General features: G+C 41.1%; 1 protein-coding gene across 1 annotated transcript in view; it reads right to left on the bottom strand.

Annotated features, from left to right (window-relative positions):
• Window positions 1-294: 294 nt before the first annotated feature.
• Window positions 295-21543, bottom strand: part of niban1a (niban apoptosis regulator 1a) — a 110080-nt gene continuing 88831 nt past the window's right edge. Inside the window, exons 10-15 of the mRNA XM_055642181.1 lie at window positions 19655-19842; window positions 17851-18012; window positions 15869-15979; window positions 12837-12944; window positions 9847-9958; window positions 295-6092 (exon numbers count right to left, since the gene is read on the bottom strand). Coding sequence (XP_055498156.1) covers window positions 4672-6092; window positions 9847-9958; window positions 12837-12944; window positions 15869-15979; window positions 17851-18012; window positions 19655-19842 — 2102 coding nt within the window. The 3' untranslated portion in view covers window positions 295-4671. The remainder of the gene's footprint in view (window positions 6093-9846; window positions 9959-12836; window positions 12945-15868; window positions 15980-17850; window positions 18013-19654; window positions 19843-21543) is intronic.

Genomic DNA, 21543 nt, shown 5'->3' with positions numbered 1-21543 from the left:
ATTTGGTTTGTTAATTAAGCAGGCAAATATTTTTTTGGTAAAAGGTATAATATTAATGCAAGTTGTTATATGCAACATGAGACATGACAATTGTTGCTGCGTTCTAATAGATCAATTGCTCACAGTGTTGCCTAATGTCTATGCTAATTCTGCAGGGGACAATTTCCAACCTTCCAATGCTTCATCCTACTCTATTGAACTGAAAATAGGCGACTCCTGCAAATGCGCTGTAGGATTTCTTCTGGAATTACACAGCAACATATGAAATGTTCAATAATTCTAGAATAATACACCTTGTGGACCCTTCATGATGAAGCTTTTATTTATTAGGCAATTTTCCCGCAGCAGATGGATGAAGCTTTATTTCTTAATAACCACAGAGTTTGAAAGTGGATTTTGAATGATCACTTATTTATTTAGAAAGATTATCTCCAGTAATGAAAAAATGGGTTCTTAACAGAGTCTTGAAAGAGCTTATCTATTCCAAACAAAGCATTGTGTTAAAATATTCAGTTTTGTAACTTTCTTCAGTGTCAACATATATATTCAAATTAAATCAGAAATACATAATTACAGAAGACATTTAAAGACAGATAAATTGTTTCCAGAGCCTCCTTGCTTTTGCCGTGCAATAGCAACAAGGCTGTACATTTAAAGTTCATGCACAGTCAAATTATTGAGAATTTAATTTCTTCAAAAGGTAACTACTTCCATTTCCAATCTCAAGTGTTGAAGTGTCAATTACAGCAGAAATCTTAAACAAATTTCAGAACGTGGAAAACTGATTAAAATATTATATGTGATTCCATCAATTTTATCCTTCGATCGCAGGAGAGGCTTGGGATCAGTGTTTTAAATTAAGAACATAAAATGACAGTAAACAAAATAGAAAAATACTACATTTGAAAAAGGATAAGAGATTGAAAGATGTCAGCATCCAGAAAGACCAGCTTATCGTGTATATAAATCATTGAAAGTTAAATGCAGGTACATCAAACAAATAGAAAGGCAAAGGATACATAGACCTTTATCGTCAGAGATTTTATGTGCAAGAATAAAGATGGCTTATTAAATTTATACAGAACCGTGGGTGAGACCTCACCTGGACTATTGTATACGGGCTCTGATCTCACGTCCTAAGGAAGCATATTAGAGGGAAAGTCACAAAGGTTCATTAGATTGATTTCTGGAATGCAGGGATTAAATTAAATAAACTAGATCTATACTCTGGATATTCGAAGAATGAGAGGAATTCTCATTGAAACATACAAAATATTTCTGGAGCTTGACACATGAACGATGTTTTTCCTGGCTGTGGTGTCTCGAACCCAGCGTTCAACCATTCAGGACTGAAATGCGGAGAATTTTTTTCACACAGATGAAAGCGAGTCTTTGAAATTCTCTATCTAGTAGGGCTGCGGAAGCTCAGACACTGACCAATTCAGGGTATTAAACACCTACGAGGTTTCTCATGGATAGTAGCTCTGAGGTTAAAACTCAGCCATGATCCTCATTGAATGGCAGAGAAGGTGCAAATAACTCGATGCCCAATTCCTGCTTTTGCTTTTTATGTCCTTGCAAATGCTAGAATCACCAAGGTGAGGATCTGATTTGACAATATATGGCACAATACTAACAGCAAGTGCTTGTAGCTCTTGTGTGAAAACACAGTAGATGAAAATGTGAGAAGAATCCATTCTTACATAGTGCAATTTGTACCCATTCATTTTGCCAGGGTTGTAACTATATCTCAACTAAACTTCAGAAGGTAAGGGTAACTAAAAGCTAGTAGAATAGATAATGTCAAGTTGTTGTCATGGAGATTTCATTCCCCCAGTATAACTTTTAAATCAATACTAAGATTTTTCTTGTGGCACAACTCAATTTTTATGTGGTGAAAATTCACAGGAAACACACTTCTGACGTGTTATTTACTTGTTTTCAAGGTGATAGCCCCCCAGTAAAGGGGTATAAGTGAAATATGGAAGACACCAACACCATACAGTTGTGTCTTTGTCAACAATCTATAAGAGAAGTGTAGACAAAAGTGAAATTGTTTTTTTACATCATTAAATTTAGCAACAATTTTTAAATTGTTTTAATGTGAGATGGATTTAACAATTAATTGAACCTTACACAAGTGTCCATTTTGCACTGAGATCCATTTATTATTGAAATGCCACTTTAACTCTGTGGAAACTACCAGGCCCCCTTAATCAAATTAGACTTAACTCGCATTTCTCTTTTTGTAGCTGAAAGTAGCAAAATTTGAAAGAGGAGAAGAGACGAGCACATTTTTTTTACTTCATAATGGTTTACTGTATAATTGACCACTGGTGTAATTTCAATGATTGTACTGCCTCTATCTGAAGAGTTCTTTTGTTTCCCAGTGAATGACCTTACGTTGTTCTAATGAAGGATACAGGAACAGGTGTTCTTTTCTTGTTATTAACTAAAGATAGCATTTCATTTCAGCTTTTCTCACATGAATCAGATCGGTGCAATTAAGTATTTCATATGTCATTTTTAAATGGAGTGAGCTGATCTAAGAGGCAATATATCAATGGATGAAGTGATAGTCTTGTTTTAGATTTTTCTCCTTATCATTTAGTGCTCTATATAGTTTTATATTGAACCTGGGCCGCCGGCTATTTTGTTTATTTTTTTCCATTTAAAATGTGCTCCCCACTTTTTTAGATGCCACGAAGCACATACTTTCACTCATCTCTAGTTTTAGGAAGTGGTAGGGACTCACATGCAACAGCTTGGAGTGAGCCCTCACTTCAAAGAAGCCCTTCTTTCATTCCTTTCCTACGCCAAAATTGAAAGCTGTAATCATTAAATCTTCTTAGCCAAAAAAGTTTGAATGTGGTATGGGACATGCATGCACTCATTTTATTGGCCTATTTCTCCTATTGTAAGGTAAATGGAAATGTTTCATTTGTTCCCTTTTGTGAAATGAAGTGAATGGTCAGCTTTAGTTTTCTTTTAGGTAGCTGATAAGTTTTCATTTGATGATTTATAACTATAAGCTGCAAATTTCACTGTGTAAAAGGTGAAACAAAGGTGCAGCAAAAACATTCCACTTGATGTAGTCAGTCCTGCTTTAGTTTGTACCAAAGTGACAACAGTAGCTTGCCTTACAGCACATTCCACACCAGGACTGTTGTAAGATTGCCAAACTTCCATAAACTAGTCACAGCAGTATTATGAGTGGTAAGTTGTGTAAAGATAGGAATTAATACATAGAGAGAAAACAAAGTGCTGGAGTAACACAGCATCTCTAGAGAACATTGACATGTGATGTTTTGGGTCCAGACTCTCCTGACAGGATAGACACAAAATGCTGGAGTAAATCAGGAGGACAGGCAGCATCTCTGGAAAGATGTAATGGGTGACGTTTCGGATCAAGACCCTTCTTCAGACCCCGAAACGTCCCCCATTCCTGCTCTCCAGAGATATTGCCTGTCCCGCTAGGTTACTCCAGCATTTTGTGTCTATCTCCGATTTAAACCAACATCTGCAGTTCTTTCCTCTACTCCTTCTGACAGGGTTCTCCTGACTCTGAACGTCGCCTGTCCATGTCCTCCAGGGATTCTGCCTGACCCACTGAGTTACTCCAGCACTTTGCGTTCTATGTAATATTTCAGTATCTGCAGTTAAATATGCGTCATTATTTATACAGAGCTCTGAATTCCAAATTATTTTTGGTACTAGTGTAACTGCGCACTCTATTAAACAGTTACAGTTTTATACATGGCTAAAACCATAATGAATTCAGGCACTTACTGTAACTAAGTACATCGAGCAGGCACTTAAATAGCCATGGTAGTAAAGGAGGCAGGCAAATAGGATTTATGTAGATGGACAAAAAGTTCAGCAGGGGCATGGTGGATCCAAGGGCCTGCTTCTATGTTGTATAATTCTATGCTCTCTGAATCTGTGCATTCTGTACCATGAACAGAGTGATACAAATCATTGCATGGCATTCCACATAGACAGCGTGTATACAGCAGAACATTTCAGGAACTGTTTCAGTGTATATTACATGGAAGCAGCCACCCTGTTGATCCTTCATGAAGATAGCCCATTATTTGAACACTTAAAAAGAATATATTCTGTAGATATTCTCGTTATCATCACATAACATGATTACCAAAGAAGTTAATCATTAAATGTTCCAAGTTTCTTGAATTTGCACAATAGCTATCTCTTCCAGAAAACCTGTTTCATTCAACTCAACTCTTTCTACTTTCTTCATATTCATGTACTCGTGGTTGAGTCACTTTGATAAGAGAATTTACTTCTTCTGTCAAAGTAGTTCAATCTGCACAGCCAGGTGAAGCACGCATATAGAAATGGGCAATGAACAATAATGTTCGGTATAATCTGGAATGCCTGGTGCAATCAGGAAAGCACTGAGTCTAGGTAAATAATCCAAATCAAATGGAAGATGGGATTTTGGCATCTTGGACATCTCACATTACAATTGATTTTATGGAGATTGGGCTTAAAGTTCCATTATTTCAGTTTCTGGTGATTCGATGGATTGGTTTTATGCAGCGATACGACAGTCACAATCATGTTACATTGTTAATGTCTTTGCCTCTGCATCCACATCAATTATGATCTACATTTGAGAATTCTTGTCATCTCTTTAGTTTCTTTAGTTCATCCCGATTCAGACTTTTCTACTTCCTCCTTCTCAGAAGCATCATGTAGCACTTCGATATCTTCTGTGTGTACAGAACCAATTTCTTGAGCTTCTTCCTTGCTCAATATTGGGGCACTCCCAGAAACTGCTTTAGACTCAACACCATCAGTGGAAGGCTCATTTTCCAAACAGACATTGATTTTTTGTGGCATGTCTTCTTTTTCGGGTTCTGCAATCATCTCACCTTGTCCTTGTGATCCTTCATTAAGTGTGGTTGATAAGTCTTCATGCGAGTCCTTGTCCTCCTTGCCTTGACCTTCTACAAGATCATTAACCATGGTCGAGGTCTTGCATTCAAGATCATTAACCATTGGCATGGTCTTGCATTCATTATCTTCCTTATCTTGACTTTCCTGAAGTTGATCAACTGTTGATGGTAGACCTTTGCATTCATTATCTTCTTTATGCTGAACATCCACAACTTCTTCAACTGCTGATGGTAAGCTTTCATTCTCATTCTCTGTCTTGCACTGATCTTCTACAAGATCATCGACTGTTGATGATAAGCCCTTCCATTCCTTATCATCTTTATTCTGACCTTCCACCAATTCATCAGTTGTTGGAGTCAAGCTCTTCAGTTCATTTTCCTCCTCATTCTGGCCTTCCACAAGATCCTCAGCTGGCACCAGCACGTTTTGTTCTTCGTGTTTCCCAATTATCTCCTGTTGACCTTCCATGGATTCAACTATTGATGTGTTGTCTTCTCCATTTGTTTCACTTATATCCTTCAAAAGTTCATCCATTTTTGGACTGGATTCATTGTGTACATCAACATGGTTTGCATCATTGGCTTTGCATGGCAAAGCTTCCCGATTTTCAGGATTCTTCTCAGTTGGCACTATTTCTACGGTTAGCAAGTCATGTATTTCTTTTAAACTATCGGGAGCTGAGGAACATACATTTTCATTCTCCTTTTCACCTTCTTGCCTGTTCTGAGGTTCATTTCCAGCTACATTCTCATTACTGTTTGCATTATTTAATCCAATTGGATTTTCAGCTTCCTGATAAATCCCTGTGGCTGTACTGTTTTCCTGTACTGCATTTATATCAAGTTGGGCCATCACCTCTCCATTATGCTTGGCGTGAAGTATCTCATTACCAGAATTCTCATGAGAAGCTGATGACTGTTCACTTTCCTGTTTCTCATTCAACAGAATATCCGACGTTGGAGCAGAATTTTGTGAAATCACTTTTTTACTGACTTCCAGTTCCTCAGCACATGAGCCTGCTGGTGATGTTTTGGCTGGGCTCCTGGGTTGAGAACCTGGTGGTGTCTTTCCTTCATTTTTATCCGTGAGATTACCATCGCTATCACTGGTATAGGGCAAGTTGTCTTCAAACAGATTATGTTTTTTCAACATGGCAGCTTCTTGCACCACTAACAGGAGAAAAATAAGTTGTTTTACAAATGGGAATTAAAATAACACAGATAACCTTCCAAAGCAACCGGATTTCTGCAAAAGAAATTTAGAGGCGCAATCAACTACAAACAAACGTCAAGCCATTAACAGTAATGTTAGCAATTTTAACGACAAGCTAGTCAAAGAGTTAAAAAAAAATCTTAATGCAGGAGGGGGTGATGCAACGTAAGAGGTGTGCAGCGAGGGAATTTGCAAACGTTTGGCCAAACAGGTGAAATGCAGAGCAGCGAATGCACAGGAGACCTGAATCAGAGGAACACAGACGTGATTACAGGAAAAGGCGAGGCCAGGTTAGGAAACTGATGGGAAATTTAAATTGGAGGCTTGGCGACTGGAGGCTGCAGGGATCACGGGTGGATAGTTTTCAGGCACCAATGTTGAAGGTTAACCCGGAGGCTTGGGAGCCCACAAGAGCCACCAGCACCTTCATCTCAGCAGCCAATGCCAACGTGTTCCAATTTACCATGCCTACTGTGGGAACAGCAGAATCTCCTGGTTTTCAACTCCCAGCTCCAGTCACCTCCATTACTAGTGGCTTCTTTCTCAGCATGAGCAAGGAATTCTAGGGGTGATACTGAACAAGACGGTGTACCAAAGGATAGAAACAGGAGAGTTTTGGACAAGCTGACGTTTACAGACTGTGGAGGCTGGAATTCCAGTCAGACAAACATATAGCATCGTCAACGACATAAATTTCACACAGGTAGCCTAATGTAAGCTGGGAGGCAGGTGATGTTTCAGAGATAGAGATTGGTGGTCACTTTAATGGTATGGGGGTTCAGAAGCTGTGGCGAAGAATGCCAAAGTTGTGTTCTGTCTGCTATGGTCTTAAGACAAAGTTCAAGCGGAGGCAAATTTATTGAGTGCACGGTTAGAGCCAAAACAACAATAGTGTTTAACTGGAACACACTGGACACAGCCAATAAGCAGAATCGGAATACTGATCAGGAGAGTTGCTAGAGAGGTTGGGCTATTTGTCACCACCATGCATGTGGAAGCTGACCTCATGGCTTCAGATGGCATCACCAAGGTACCAAGGTGCAACAAAGGATGGAAAAACCTAAAGGTAGTTCCTCGTGGGTCTCCAAAACCAATGATATGGAGATGGGTGCAAGTGACATTGTTACAATCAGGTCAGGCTGGGATCAAGGGAAGGGGCTTTCACTAAGCTGTCTACATCAGTGGTTGAGAGAGGTGGAAATGGAGTTGGTCAATGGTCAATGGACAAACACTGTTAAATGTGCAAAAAGCTTCATAAAATTGCAGTGTGGAGATGGGACAATCGGTCACAGAGTATGTTATTCGTGACTTCATTTCTGCCTATTTCAGTGCTGCAGGCAGAGGGAAACCTTCAGGAGAGAGATTAAAATGCAGTGCTGTAATAAAGATGGGCAGGTCTGGAAGGCAACAACACAGATTTGAGGAAGAGAGTGAGTGATATTGTATCTTCAGCCAGGATCTTTACTTCCAATGTGGCGCAAAAAATAATAATACCTTTAGTACAGGAAAGCATTCCGAGGTGTTTCACAAAAGCATCATCGATCAAAATTTGACACTGAACTTCTCTGTAAGAGATACCAGGTCAGCTGAAGAAGAGCTTGATCAAAGAAACAGATTATTTCTCAAGGAGAGACGAGAGATACAGAGGCAAAGAAGACATTCAGAATGAAAGATGCAGAGATCCCAAAGTCTTGAAGAGCCAGAGGCTACAGAAATAATGAGGATCAAAGCCATGGGAGGATTTAAAACAAACAAAATATATAACCATTAGCCTATAGATTGTGCTGGAATACAGCAGCATTGTTGACAGCCCATGGTGCCTCATAGATGTCCACATTTGAGATGCTGAGTCTGTCATGTATCTAAAATACTCTCAGATAACATGCCATGGAGAATGTCCACATAATGAAGAGGGGACCAGCTACACAAGGCCAGTTCAGTGATTATTAATGGACATTGAATTCCTCATCCTGTGAACAATTTCTGTCCTTGCTTCTCACTCGAAGATTAAGATCCAGGGTTTGCTGGGAAAGTCCCTGTTCATTGCTCTTTTCTAATTATTCTTGATAGATGGAGATGAGCTGCCTTCCTGAACTGCTGCAGTTCGTCAATGAGGACACTCTCACAGTGCTGTTGGCTCAGGAATATCGGCAACGATGAAGGACTGGCAACATAGTTCCAGGTTAGTGTCATGTGAGGTGATAGGAAATTATGTTAATACCTCTTCCATATGATGTCCAACATGGAGGAGATCTGACTCATTCACTGAGGGAGGCGAGTGACTGGTAATCAGCGTGGCGTTGCCCACCCACCTTCCCAGGACCCATCCTCCGAGCTGGATACCACTGTGTTGCCATCTCCAGTCAGTCCAGGCACCACTGGTGGGACAAAATCCACTCAGGAATCATGATAGAGAAATCTGAGACCCACTGAGCCACATTGTAAGGCTCTGTGTATCTGAATATATTGCTTAATTAACCTTTAGGGCAGTTTTCAAAATGTTGGCACATCCACAAATGTGGAGGGCTCTGCAGAGTTGACCTTTATTTTGACTGTATCTGGTGCTTGTGTCGATGATGCCAGTTTGATAGTTTAATTATTATTCTTAAATACTTCCCGAGACTATATGAGAGATGGATTACTAGTCAACCACATTGGTGTTGGTCTTTGGTCTTTGGTCTCTGATCTCATGGGGGAAGGCTTCAGATTTCATTCACTAAAAGCCAAAAGTGAAATAAACAAGTGCTGATAGTTTCATGATTTACGATTGCCAATATGTCCTTTCAGTCTAAATTTACCGAATTTGTAACCCTTCACTGATATGGTGGTTCATTAGTCCATATTCCAAGATTGCTTGTATAGTAACAGAACCATCCCTCCCCCCCACTGCGGCAATTGATGGTTAAGCTAGTGGTTCATCACTGGTCTTGAAGGACATGTTCCTTGCACCTAACAGTGCAAAGGTGAAGGCTATATCAGGACAAGGGACCATAGTGAGATTGGGTAATAGTTTCAATGGAATCATGGTTAAAGAACTATATTTGAGGCGGCAACATCACAGTGGTGGAGCACCATAGGCTACAATAGGAATTTGAAAGTGTTTCAGAAGTTGTTGATTTCAGGGAAAGGTTTTCCTGGGCCAAGCATCGAAGAAAATGGAGTTGACATGGGGAAATGGTGGCATTATCTATGCTAAAACAAAAGTGAATTCTGAGGCACTGTGCAATGGTGAAGTCAAGAGATGACTGAGTGAACCTCTCCAATCGTTGGAGAAGTTTTACGGTGCAAGTGATTCAAGAGAGGAAAGAAATCCATTTCATCCATTAAACAAGAGACAGCAAGCAGAATTGAGATAGACATGAAAATCAGTTTATGATGTAAAGAAGAAATTGGTAAGAAACTTCAGTGAGAAATTTGTCATGATGCTTTAGCTATCTTCCAGCTAGCTTGCAGCCAATTTGTAGCATCAAACCATCGCCTACCTACCTACCTTAACCTGTTTTCAGCAGGTGAGCAGAACACTTGCCACAATGTTTTTTCTCTCTTTAATGAAAGTGAAAAAATGTTGAGTATATCTACAGATTAAATCACAAAAGGGCAGGGGGTTTTATTGCCATTGTTTTCAAGATTGATTATAGCTATTAACTGTTTTCATCTTTATCACCTATTCTGAAGCTTGGGCTCATTTTCTAGGGTCAACACATTCTTTACCTTTGACCACTTCCCTGATAATGGTGTGAAGTAAAATTTCTTCGTAGATGTTCTCCACTTGAACGAGTTTTGTGTAGTCTGCGAAGATGTATTGCTCAAATTTCTGAAGTTCCTGTTCAAGGAGAAAAAGTTTATGCTCAGTTCCTTGCTAAAAAGATAACTTTAATCCCTTTGCATCTTCCATTCATCACATTAGCACAATATTGACCACTAGTCATCAAGATTCTTGTATGTGATGTTTGAATGGAGGAACCCTGAAAACATAATTACATTACCTTTGTAGATACATAATCTGATTATTGTATCCTTCCAATTTCCTTCCCTCTTGTTATTGCAATATTTTTGGATAAAATACCTAATGACAGTCATTTCTCAACTTCTGAAATTCAAACACATTTTTAAATGAAACTAGACCAAGTGGGACCCGGGGGGGGGTCCCGTCCCCTCAACGCAGGGGGGGGGGGGGGGGGGGGGGGCTGCGACATCGACATCACACACATACACTGACCACCACCACACACACAACTAGCCCCAGCACACTCACACACACTAACCACCCCCCTCTATATTATATTAATATTATTAATTCGCTCATTTTATCCCATAACCACCCTATCCACTGAGGCATAGCCCCCAACTCACAGGCGTGTCTAGAGAGGGAGGGGTGTAGAGAGTGAGGGCAGAGAGAGAGGGGGCAGACAGAATGAGAGGGGCAGAGACAGATAGAGGGGGGCAGAGACAGAGACAGGGGGAGGGGGGGGGGGGGAGGGAGAGGGGGAGAGATGGGGGGAGAGATGGGGGGAAGGGAGGGGGAGGAGGGGAGGTGGGATGTTTTACTTTGGGGGGGATTGGAGGGGGGGGGGGGAGGGGGGGGGAGAGAGGGGAGAGGGGATGGAGGGTGGAGGATGGGGGGTGATCAGGAATATTACAGCTTTAAACTTATATTGTGTGATAATAGATATCACTACATGAAATATGTCCCTCTACTATTTAAACTAAAGAGGTAATCCAAAATGTTAGGGATGTTTTACTTTCCACAAATGCTGTCTGCAACACTGAACCGTACTAGCATTTTGTGTTTTCATTTCACGGTTTGAAATTGGTGAATTTATTTCTGAGCGTCAAACCCTGTGCTATGGCTGAGCGAAAGATGAGGGGATGTTTGGCAAGCTTAAAATGAGCACGAGGGAACCTATATGAGGGCATGGCAGCAGCTTATGTATGCAACCTTAGCTCTGTTCTACTACCCTAAACAGCAAGGCTTTCCCCTCCTCCAAGTTATGGCAAACACTTCCTCTCTACATGGAAACAAACAAGTAAATTCTGATTTTATTCACGTTGATGTACAGCAATGTCTGTGTCGAATCGATATCCTGCCCTGAAATATAAAATGAACAGGTTCCACAGCACACTGAACTCGGTGCATTGGAGCTGTTTTTACTTGAAGCATAAATGTGACTGTGGTAAACATGTACAAAAATCAGATCATGTAGAAAACATTTTCTTGAGTCACCCTTCTATTTACTATTTACTATTTACTTCTATTCACTTACTATCTCAACTCTAAGCATTCAGCAGGAGGAACACAGCAGGCCAGCAAATATATGTGGAGGAAAATAAAAGATGGTGTTTCAGGTTCTTCTGAAGGGTCCCAACCTGAAATATTGTTTGTTCTTTTTCCCTCCACAGATGCTGCCTGACACTTTGAGTTAGTCCAGCATATTGTATTTGTGTTCATGATTCCAGCATCTGCAGTCGCTTGAGTCTCTAAACTCTCTGTCCAGATGCAGTCACAATCTGAAACGTCATTCAACCCCTTCCCTCCACAGTGGCTGCTTGACCCGCTGAGTTCCTCTAGCAGTTTATCTTTACTCCAGATTCCGGCAACTGAAGTCTCCAAATGCTAGTGCTGGACTCCTGCATTTCCTCATGGAGTCCATAGGGGCAGCAGAGTGAAGTTACATTTCCCTGTACATTTACATGAGGAAATCTCTCTGTAGAGCCTGCTCTGTTTTTAATGTGCTAAATTTTTTATGTTTTAATTTTAAAAACTTTTTTGATTTTTCAATAATTTTTTTTTTGTAATCGTATCTGTGATTTAAAATATTGGTCAATGCCAAAGACCTTTACTCTCAGTGGCAGCGAATGGGCCTGTGATTGAAACCTCACAGGCTATCAATGCAGAGCTGGCTAGCCAGCTTAAAGCTCCAGCACTCCTCTGTGCTTCTTTAATGAGTGGACCATTCAGTGAAAATGGAACCCAGGGGCAAACTGAGACGGTATGGTCCTAATCTAGGAACCACCAATTTAGGGTAGTTCCCAATCAGCATAAAATCCATCTTAATATGCTTGGCTAAAATGGCACCAGCTGATTGAATCCAGGAGTTACCTCATGAGGTAATGGCCCTACAGCATAAATGCTCTAAATGTTTCCATCTCAGGAGGCCTAGTGGTTGAAGATTTTACAAGTAACACTTCATGACTAAAATCTTTTTTTTTTTTTTGGCAGACTCCAACTAACACTATGTTGTTCTAATATCGGTATTGAAGCTTGCTTGATAGGATTTTAGAAACATAGAAATTAGGTGCAGGAGTAGGCCATTCGGCCCTTCGAGCCTGCACCGCCATTCAATATGATCATGGCTGATCATCCAACTCAGTATCCCGTACCTGCCTTCTCTCCATACCCTCTGATCCCCTTAGCCACACAAGGGCCACATCTAACTCCCTCTTAAATATAGCCAATGAACTGGCCTCGACTACCCTCTGCGGCAGAGAGTTCCAGAGATTCACCACTCTCTGTGTGAAAATTCCAAGAATTTGTTACGGATGCAATGTGGGTGTGTCAAACTCCATATCAAATTTCCTTATCAAGTGAAACAATGCAAAGAGAATAGAGTCTGGAAAATGATCCCCTTCATATCATGATACCTGATTGTTGTATTTATTATACAACTGTGTCGCCCCAATTTCAATCACTTGTCACTTACACGCTTATAACTTGGTGCCAATGTTTTCTGCAGTGTCGGCAATGTAATCTGCACCAGAGCTTCCTGGAATAGCCTCTTCCTTAGTGTGCTGCTGTCATGGTCGTATTGCTGAGAAAGAAAATGTTTGAAATCCTTATAGAACCGCAAAACATGTCGTGCATAAACAGATTTTTTTTTAATTATTCATATTCATTAGAATATTAAATCCTAAACTTTCATTCTGTGTTAAAGGTAACCCCATTCCATTTATAATGATAAACATCAAGATTCTTATCACATATTACAGATCTGGGTAAGGAGCTACAGATGAGGAGATACAGATGAGAAGACACATACTGTACATCGTGTGCCATGTGAAGTACTTTCATACTATAGGTTCTCCTTGGTAGATATGCCAGCTATTAGAATTCCCATCCGAAGTTCATTGGGATATTACAATGGTGTGGGGAACAAGAAGATCACCAATTTATAAAGGAGTGTCTGAGTACCATTAGTTGTAACAAAAAACAAAAAAAAAGTCCAAGAAATTCCTTAAAAGCCCTGAGTTCCGTAAATTAACCTCTATATAACTCACTCCAACCTTGGATGCCCGAGTTGCAAATTATGTTTTGCACATCGTCCCACAAGCTTGCATATCGGAAGGTTTCGTGCAACAAGTCCCTGTGCCCATTTACATTCTCGAAAGCCACCAGAGATTACAATGCAAATGATTAATGTAGGTACACTTGAACAGAGGTAGACAACTCAGTTCCTTAAGCCTGTTCCATTTTATATACATTTCCATGTTTCCACTGTTTTGTGCATTGAAATAGTCCTTCCTAATTTTAACCTGGCCTTAATTTTATGATAATTAATTAGTCCTTTTGTTATGGGTTCACTCACTGACTCAAGAAGTTTTTCCATTTTTAAACACTTCAATGTGATCATCTCCTATCTTTCAAAACCAAAAGAAACACAATATAGTTCACGTTTATGCAACCTGTCCTGAAATGTTGAATCCTTTCACAATTCTAGTGATGTGTCACATTATTTCTTCCAAGGACATTTTTACTTTCCAGAGTATTTAAAAAGCAAAATAAAAATATTGATTTTCAGCAACAGCTGCTTTTGGCATCTGACGTTCAAAGTGCAGGCATTTTGTTTTCTCTTTCTATCTCCACCATGCTCACTCCATTTATTCTTCCTCTGGATGTATGAGCCAACATATGCATGCTTTCCCTACCCTATTTCATTCAACACTGATCTTCATGCTCTCCATCCCTCCCTTTTCTCTGCAACTTAAAATATGCCTGTTGTCTGAATTGTTCCTGTTCTAAAGAAAGGTCATCCACATAACACATTACCTCTGATGCTTACCCGCAGATGCTATCTAACCAAATGAGACAGCAGACTTAAACTGAAATACCCTCCCGCATTTTCTGGTTGTTTTGTTGCCGAAGCATGGTGACACAAATCTGGACAAGTCTGAAAACTTATTTTGGTAATCTATCCTTGAACTCATAGTCTCACCCATAAACAAACTATTAGCTTTCCCCTTCAACCGCAGGACATGCTACACTTGTCACTTTACCTTCCCCCTCAACTCCATCCAAGGACCCAATCAGTTTTTCCAGGTGAGGCAGAGGTTCACCAGCGTCTCCTCCAACCTCATCTACTGCACCTGCTGTTCCAGGTGCCAACTTCTCTACATCGGCGAGACCAAGCACAGGCTTGGCGATGGCTTCGCCCAACACCTCCGCTCAGTTCGTATTAACCAACATGATCTCCCTTCAGCACTTCAACACCCCTTCCCATTCCCAATCTGACCTTTCTGTCCTGGGCCTCCTCCATTGTCAGAGTGAGGCCCAGCGCAAATTGGAGGAAAAGCACCACATATTCCGCTTGGGTAGTTTACACCCCAGCGGTATGAACATTGACTTCTAATTTTATATACCCCTTGCTTTCTCCCTCCTTCCCCTCCCCCTTCCCAGCTCTCCCACAAAGCCCACTGTCGCCACCTCTTCCTTTCTTTTTCCTGCCCCCCCCCATCCAACATCAGTCTGAAGAAGGTTGTCGACCCGAAACGTCGCCTATTCCTTCTCTCCATAGATGCTGCCTCACCCGCTGAGTTTCTCCAGCATTTTTTGACAACCTTCGATTTTTCCAGCATTTGAAGTTCTTTCTTAAACAAAATATACCAGGGACTGAGATTGGTAGCAATCCTTAATCTATGAACTTCACAAAATTACCTCTTTTGTTTAAATAATAGAGGGACATATTTCATGTAGTGATATTTATTATCACACAATATAACTAAAGCTATAATATTCCTGATTAATTGGGTAAATTCTTTCTAAAATTGGCATATTTTAGTCATTGGTGATAACATAGTTTTCTTGACTGATAAGAAATTATATAGAACTGACTTAAATTTGTAGACTGAGGTGTAAAGTTACTTGAAGTAGCAAATCTATCCTTGAACTCATAGTCTCACCCATAAACAAACTATTAGCTCTGTCCTTCTTGGATTCAAAATTCAACCTTCCCACATTGAACTCCAGGTGCCACTATTTTCCTTGACTCTCTACAGTTCCACATAATTTCTTGTTTCCCTCGGGGCAAGTTACTGCTGTTCCTCCTAGTTGGTGCCATCTGCAGGTTGGAGGTACAACTCTCTATTCAACCAGCACTTTGAAAATCCGTGCCGAGAAAACACCATTTGTATCATCTCACCGATCACAGGCACATTTTGGTGCAAAATACTTGACTTAATGAACTGATCGTTTATTATAATTACACGCAATGACACTCATGAGGCCGTTCCTCCTTTCAAAGTCCAACACAGCAGCTAAATTTAAAAACATCTCCAATATTACTATGTTTAAGAAAGAACTGCAGATGCTGGAAAAATCGATGGTGGCCAAAAATGCTAGAGAAACTCAGCGGGTGAGGCAGCATTTATGGAGAGAAGGAATAGGCGACGTTTCGGGTCGAGACCCTTCTTCAGAATATTACCATACTTACAGTTCATATAAAAAACAAAACTTTGTTACCTTTAAAACTCGTTGCTTAACCTTTTCAATGGGGGTTATGGTTTTTGATGTCTTGGTCGTTAATGAGTCAGACAACAGTTTTTCAAATGTGTAGACTGCATTGTCCATCAGCTGAGGAAAGTATACAAGTAAGAATAAAGTGGGAAGCAAAGTTAAATAACTCAAGATTATATAACCACCACACATATTTGAAACATGTAATACAGTAATAAATAATTTGTATTAAATATTTAAGATCAGGCAGGACACATGCAATTGTAGAATGAGGAAATTGATACAATTTTTTGTCTCCTCTCAACACTTATGTACCCCAATGGCAGCTCACACTGGCTGAACAGGGGTAACCAGTTGCCACATCTGGTTCCAAAGCTAGGCTTTCTGTTTTACATTAGCAAAGCCACATTCAAATACCTGCTTATGGGCCCGCTGCAGACTGCAGGAGTATGTGCTGAGAGACACACTGAAGCTTGTGCAGCCAGCGTCAAGACTCTGTGGGAGGGCAACTGTCTAGGGTCCTTCCTCTGCTGGACATGGGGGGCAGGGTGTGGTGGAGATGCCCCTCAAAATAAGGGAAGGGATTTCATACCAGTGGGCCACATGAGCGGCAAGGGTGTGGGGTAAAATTGTGATTTGGGTAAACAGTATTGAATGTTTGTATCGCCCCCGAGAATATCGGATGAATTTTTTGCACGTTTCCTGCATTGTACAGTATATATTTATTATAAAATCTATTTTGAAATAAATGTTTAAAAATCTGCTTCTGGTCTTCTTTCCCTCCATTACTGAAACCCACATCAGTTTCTCCTATCCCTTTCAAGTTGAACAAGAGTTCAGAAACTCAAGCTGATCCAAAGATCTGCAAACTAAATGCTCTTCTTCAGGAACACTCATTGGTTCCATTCTTTCCTCAGTTCACCCCCCCCACCCCACTCCAATGCAAATGGAAGATTCACAACATTATTTAAAAATCCTTGTAGATTCTGCTCCTTTCATCTGTTCTATTCATTCTGTAGGTTCTTTTTTCAAATCAAATCAAATTTACTTTGTCTTGCTATCCCACTCACTTTGAATACAAAAATCTCTAAAATTTATTTTCATCGATTCATAATAGGGATGCCACAACTGCCTTCATTACCTTTTGGTTATAAAGAAAAGATTCCCCACAGATATCATGGTTCTGTTGATGTATGATCAATCTTATGATTCTTAATTAGTAAAGGGCCTGTCCCACGAGCATGTGACTGCATGCGGCAAGCGTGACCAAACCGGAAGCGGGGGCCGCGCGGAGGTCGAGTGATCCCGTACAAGTTGACGTGAAGTTCGAGCGAAGTCCGCGTGAAGTTTGCGCTAGGTGTACGGCGTCAAGACGCTGCATACGGTGTCAAGTCGGTGCGTACGCCCATTGAGGTGGTGCCTATGGCCACAATGTGGCTGCGGGCCGGCAGGCGGAAATTTTGAACATTGTCGGTTTTTCGGAGCCCCGCGCGATGTCGGGACCAGCTCCGCACAACTCCTTATGGCTCCGGCGATCGAAGTGTGACCGCCCCCCTCCCCCGAGGCCGTACAGGTTCAAGCGACCACGTTAAGCTGCGCTTGCCGCATGCAGTCGCATGCTCGTGGGACAGGCCCTTAAGGGTGTCAGGGGAGGAGGTAGGAGAATGGGGTGAGGAGGGAGAGATAGATCAGCCATGATTGGTGGTGTAAACTTGATGGGGCCGAATGGCCTAATTCTATTCCTATCACTTATGGCCTTACGGTGATATTATTGTCAGATGCGTCCCATTCCATGCATGTGGACTCCATTACAGTCTGCATTACTAGACCTAACATGTCAGACCAGGATCAATTTTAAGCTCCTCTTGTTTCCCGTGGGTTTGGCTTATTCCTTTCAGTACATATTGAGCCATCAGAAGAATTATTGGGAACATTTTTCACACTGAAGTAGGCCACGTCAGAACCCCTGAACCTCCTGTATTACAAACCTCTTGCATGAAGTTTTGAGTTGTTTGAACAAGCCACGGGGTATTGGTGAACTTGAAGCGGCTCTTCAAATCTTGCAGCTGGTCTTGAAGAGGGCTGACTTTATTGTAACATGATTGCATCTTCACAGCATCAAAAGGAAGGTTCATTAGCTGGGCTAGGTACTGAGGGGGAAAAGATAGAAACAATGTGAAAGACTAATAACTGATCAGAAAGCACCTTAATGTGGCTTTTGATGCTAAACAGAACACATGACAGAGAAGCTGGAGGAGGCCATTCAACCCTTCATACATGCTCTATGTCAGTAAGCTAATGGATGGTCATTTACCAATATATTATACAAACTCCATGTTCTTTGATTGTTTGATATGTAAAATCTATTTATCTCTTGCATATACTCCATAATGAAGCCTGCAAGTGTATCCACATTGGATAGAGGATTCCAGGGACTAATTTCTGATGAAGAAATGTCCTTTTACCTTTGTCCTAAATTATCAGATTGATGCAGAATAACTATTAAGTTCAAAAAAGAGTTTCATATTTGCTTACGACCATTGCCCATTGTAAAATATTTCCAAAGATTTGAAAATCTCTAATATCGGATAGAAAATGGAGGGTTAAAGGTAGGAGCAGGAGAAGCAAAGGGCATCTGGCCCTTGACTAAAACACCACTATTAATCATGATCATGTAAGATGTTCTATCTCAGTGGCTTCTACAACGATCCCTAATCTTTAATATTCAAAGATCTATCCATTTTGGCCATGAAAATGTTTTGTGATTGAACTGCCAAAACCCCCTTGGGTAAAGAATTCCAAAAAAAGTGTTTCATCTTTCAGTCTGAAAAGGCTGACCTGCCATTTTCAGACTGTGGCTCTCCCTGGTCCTGGAAACACCATCCCTACAATTACTTTGTCAAGTCCTGTAAGAATTTTGCTTGCTCTCCTTCTGAACTCTGAAAAGGACAGGGCCAGTAGAAAATCTTGTAGTGCCTCATTAGTCAGAATCCCCACACAAAGGTCACCTGTTTATTCCTGCTTTCTATTTATATTCATTCACCAATCCACACTCCAAGCCAGCATGTGGAGGAAGGAACTACAGATACTGGTTTACACTGAAGATAGCCACAAAATGCTGGAGTAACTCAGTGGTGCAGGCAACATCTCTGGATAGAAGGAATGGGTAACGTTTCGGGTCGCGACCCTGAATCTGAGGAAGGGTCTCAACCCAAAACGTCATCCATTCCTTCTATCCAGAGATGCTGCCTGTCCAGCTGAGTTACTCCAGCATTTTGTGTTTATCTCCAAGCCAGTATAGTTTCTCCAAAGCCATTTATAGGCCCTTTATAGGCCACCTTCAAATCCAATTATATTGCATAAACTTATCTATTCTGCTTGTTACAACTCCAACATATTTGTTAAAACAGGTTTCCCTTTCATGAAATAAAGTCGGCTGTTCCCAATCCCCATTATTTACTAAATGATTTGATTAATAATTCTCCTGCTGCTGAGGGCAGGGTAATTGGTCTATTGTTTCCAGCTTTCTCTCTTTTCCCTTTCTCAAATGCTTGGGTTGTGGGTATTGAGTCTTTCTGTGACAAGCGGCTGAGTTGCCAGGTAGTGAGATCAGTAACAATGAGAACAAATTCAAATGGGGTCTGATAAGGAAGGAGGGTGTGGGGAAGGGGCCAGTGGTGCACCGAGAGTGTGGAATAGTGGTAATACAGCCGGCACCGCAGACTAGCAAGTCACCATGTATGGAAACCTAAACATGAAGGAATTGGGTCAAATTCATGTAAAACCACTTACCTCTTTCAGTTTCTCAGCGTTGCCAGCATCCTGATATTTTGTGCTCAATTCATCGACCTCATTTTCAAAGAGGGTGCGGACTTCGCTGAATCCTGAACTGATCAGTCCCATCAGCTCCTCCAGTATAGAAGCCAGGTAGGGTTGAATGTTCTCAAGGCAGCACTGCTCAGCCGTCTCAATCACCGTTGCTGGAACAAAGATTCCCTCAAATTCAATAACTCTGCACCTTATTACTTTGTCTATTGTAATTTTCTTCTCTCTCTTCGATTCTAGATCCTTTCCCTGAACACACATTGATAATTGTGTAGGAAGGAACTGCAGATGCTGGCTTAAACCGAAGATAGACACAAAAAGCTGGGTCAGACCGCATCTCTGGAGGAGGTGGTGTTTCGGGTCGAGAGCCTTCATCAGACCCGTCACATTGTTACGATTGATAATGCAAGGAGTTTTCTAATTGCCATTTGCCTATACAGAGTTTTGTTTCTCCAAGAAATTACAGGAAGGATGCACAGCTATTATATAATTTTATTTCTTATAAATATTCCCTGCAGATCCATGTTAATATAACAATATATTTGCTATTTTATTTTTCCCGAGAGCTGTATCAGTCCCCAACTCACCTCATTGGAGGAACAGCATCTCATATTTTGCTAGGGTGATTTCTCTAACTTCAAGTAACTCCTGCATTCCCTCTCTCTCTGTCCCTCCCACACCCAAGTCACACCAGCTTATTGAGTCTAATTGTCTGTACTAGTTCTCACCGAGCAAACAGCTAACAATGGCTTGTTTCCTTTATCATCGTTATTTTTTTGCATATCTTTCATTCATTCGTTCTATATCTCTATACATCAGCATCTATATCTCTCGTTTCCCTTTCCCCCAACTCTCAGCCTGAAGAAGGATCGTGACTCGAAGCGTCACCTATTCATTTCCTCCAGAGATGCTGTCGGACCCGCTGAGCAACTCCAGCTTTTTGTGTCTAATTTTGGTTTAAACCAGCATCTGCAGTTCCTTCCTACTCATTTACCTGATCTGTATCCATAGCTCTGATTTGTAGACCGGGAAATAAAAAGGAGTTCCACATTCTCTGATCATCTCCGTGGATTGTCACCTTGTCGTGGTGGAGAAGCTTGTGTGGTCCTTAGATCCTGAGAGCGATGCCGTCTGGAGCTGTGCTCCTGGTAGGGCCACCCATGGCGGTAAGGTCGAGGGGGAGGACTGACAAAGAGCAATCCAACTAAGACCACAACGGTGGAACAGGCAGGAAGGATGATAGCTGATCCTAGTGGAGTGTCACAACGGCTGGGAAGGCGGATGAAGGTTGCAACAGAAAAGGGCCTCCGGTCGTCTTGACTCCACGCCACTGGATCCTGACCCAGATCTGTCAAGGACCGTGGGGTGGCTGTCTGTGCACCAGTCTCCCCACGTTAAACAAAGTCACGCACTGGCGTCCTCCAACCCTGGAGACACCCATGGCCAGCCATGACATGAAGGGGGCTGAAGAAGGAGATCATCTATGTCTTTACAAAACATCTTGTCTTTGCTCTACACTTCCTCCAAGCCTGACAACTGTAACTGCAGGCTTGTGGTTGGCCAAGCAAAGGAGCAACGGGCTGGAACATCATTTTCTGTGGCAATAAATACATGGAAACCGCTATTTAAAAAAAAATAAGAATTACAACTATTCACTACTTTTGAATTGGCTTAGTAGGCAAGTGAATACTGAAATATCCCTCTACTGTTATGGTTCAGAAACAGTAGATTTGGTTAATTTTTCCCAGAGTACAATAATGAAATGGTTTACCTGAGATAGTCACAAACACAATTTAGAAGTAACACTTAATTCTAAGAAGCCCTTTTAAATTGAATGAATATTCTGTAGCATTCTG

Source organism: Leucoraja erinacea, chromosome 10 (assembly GCF_028641065.1).
Source record: "Leucoraja erinacea ecotype New England chromosome 10, Leri_hhj_1, whole genome shotgun sequence".
Classification (NCBI taxonomy): Eukaryota; Metazoa; Chordata; class Chondrichthyes; order Rajiformes; family Rajidae; genus Leucoraja; species Leucoraja erinaceus.
The sequence above is the reverse complement of the archived record's forward strand: the minus strand, read 5'-3'. Positions and strand labels throughout refer to the sequence as shown.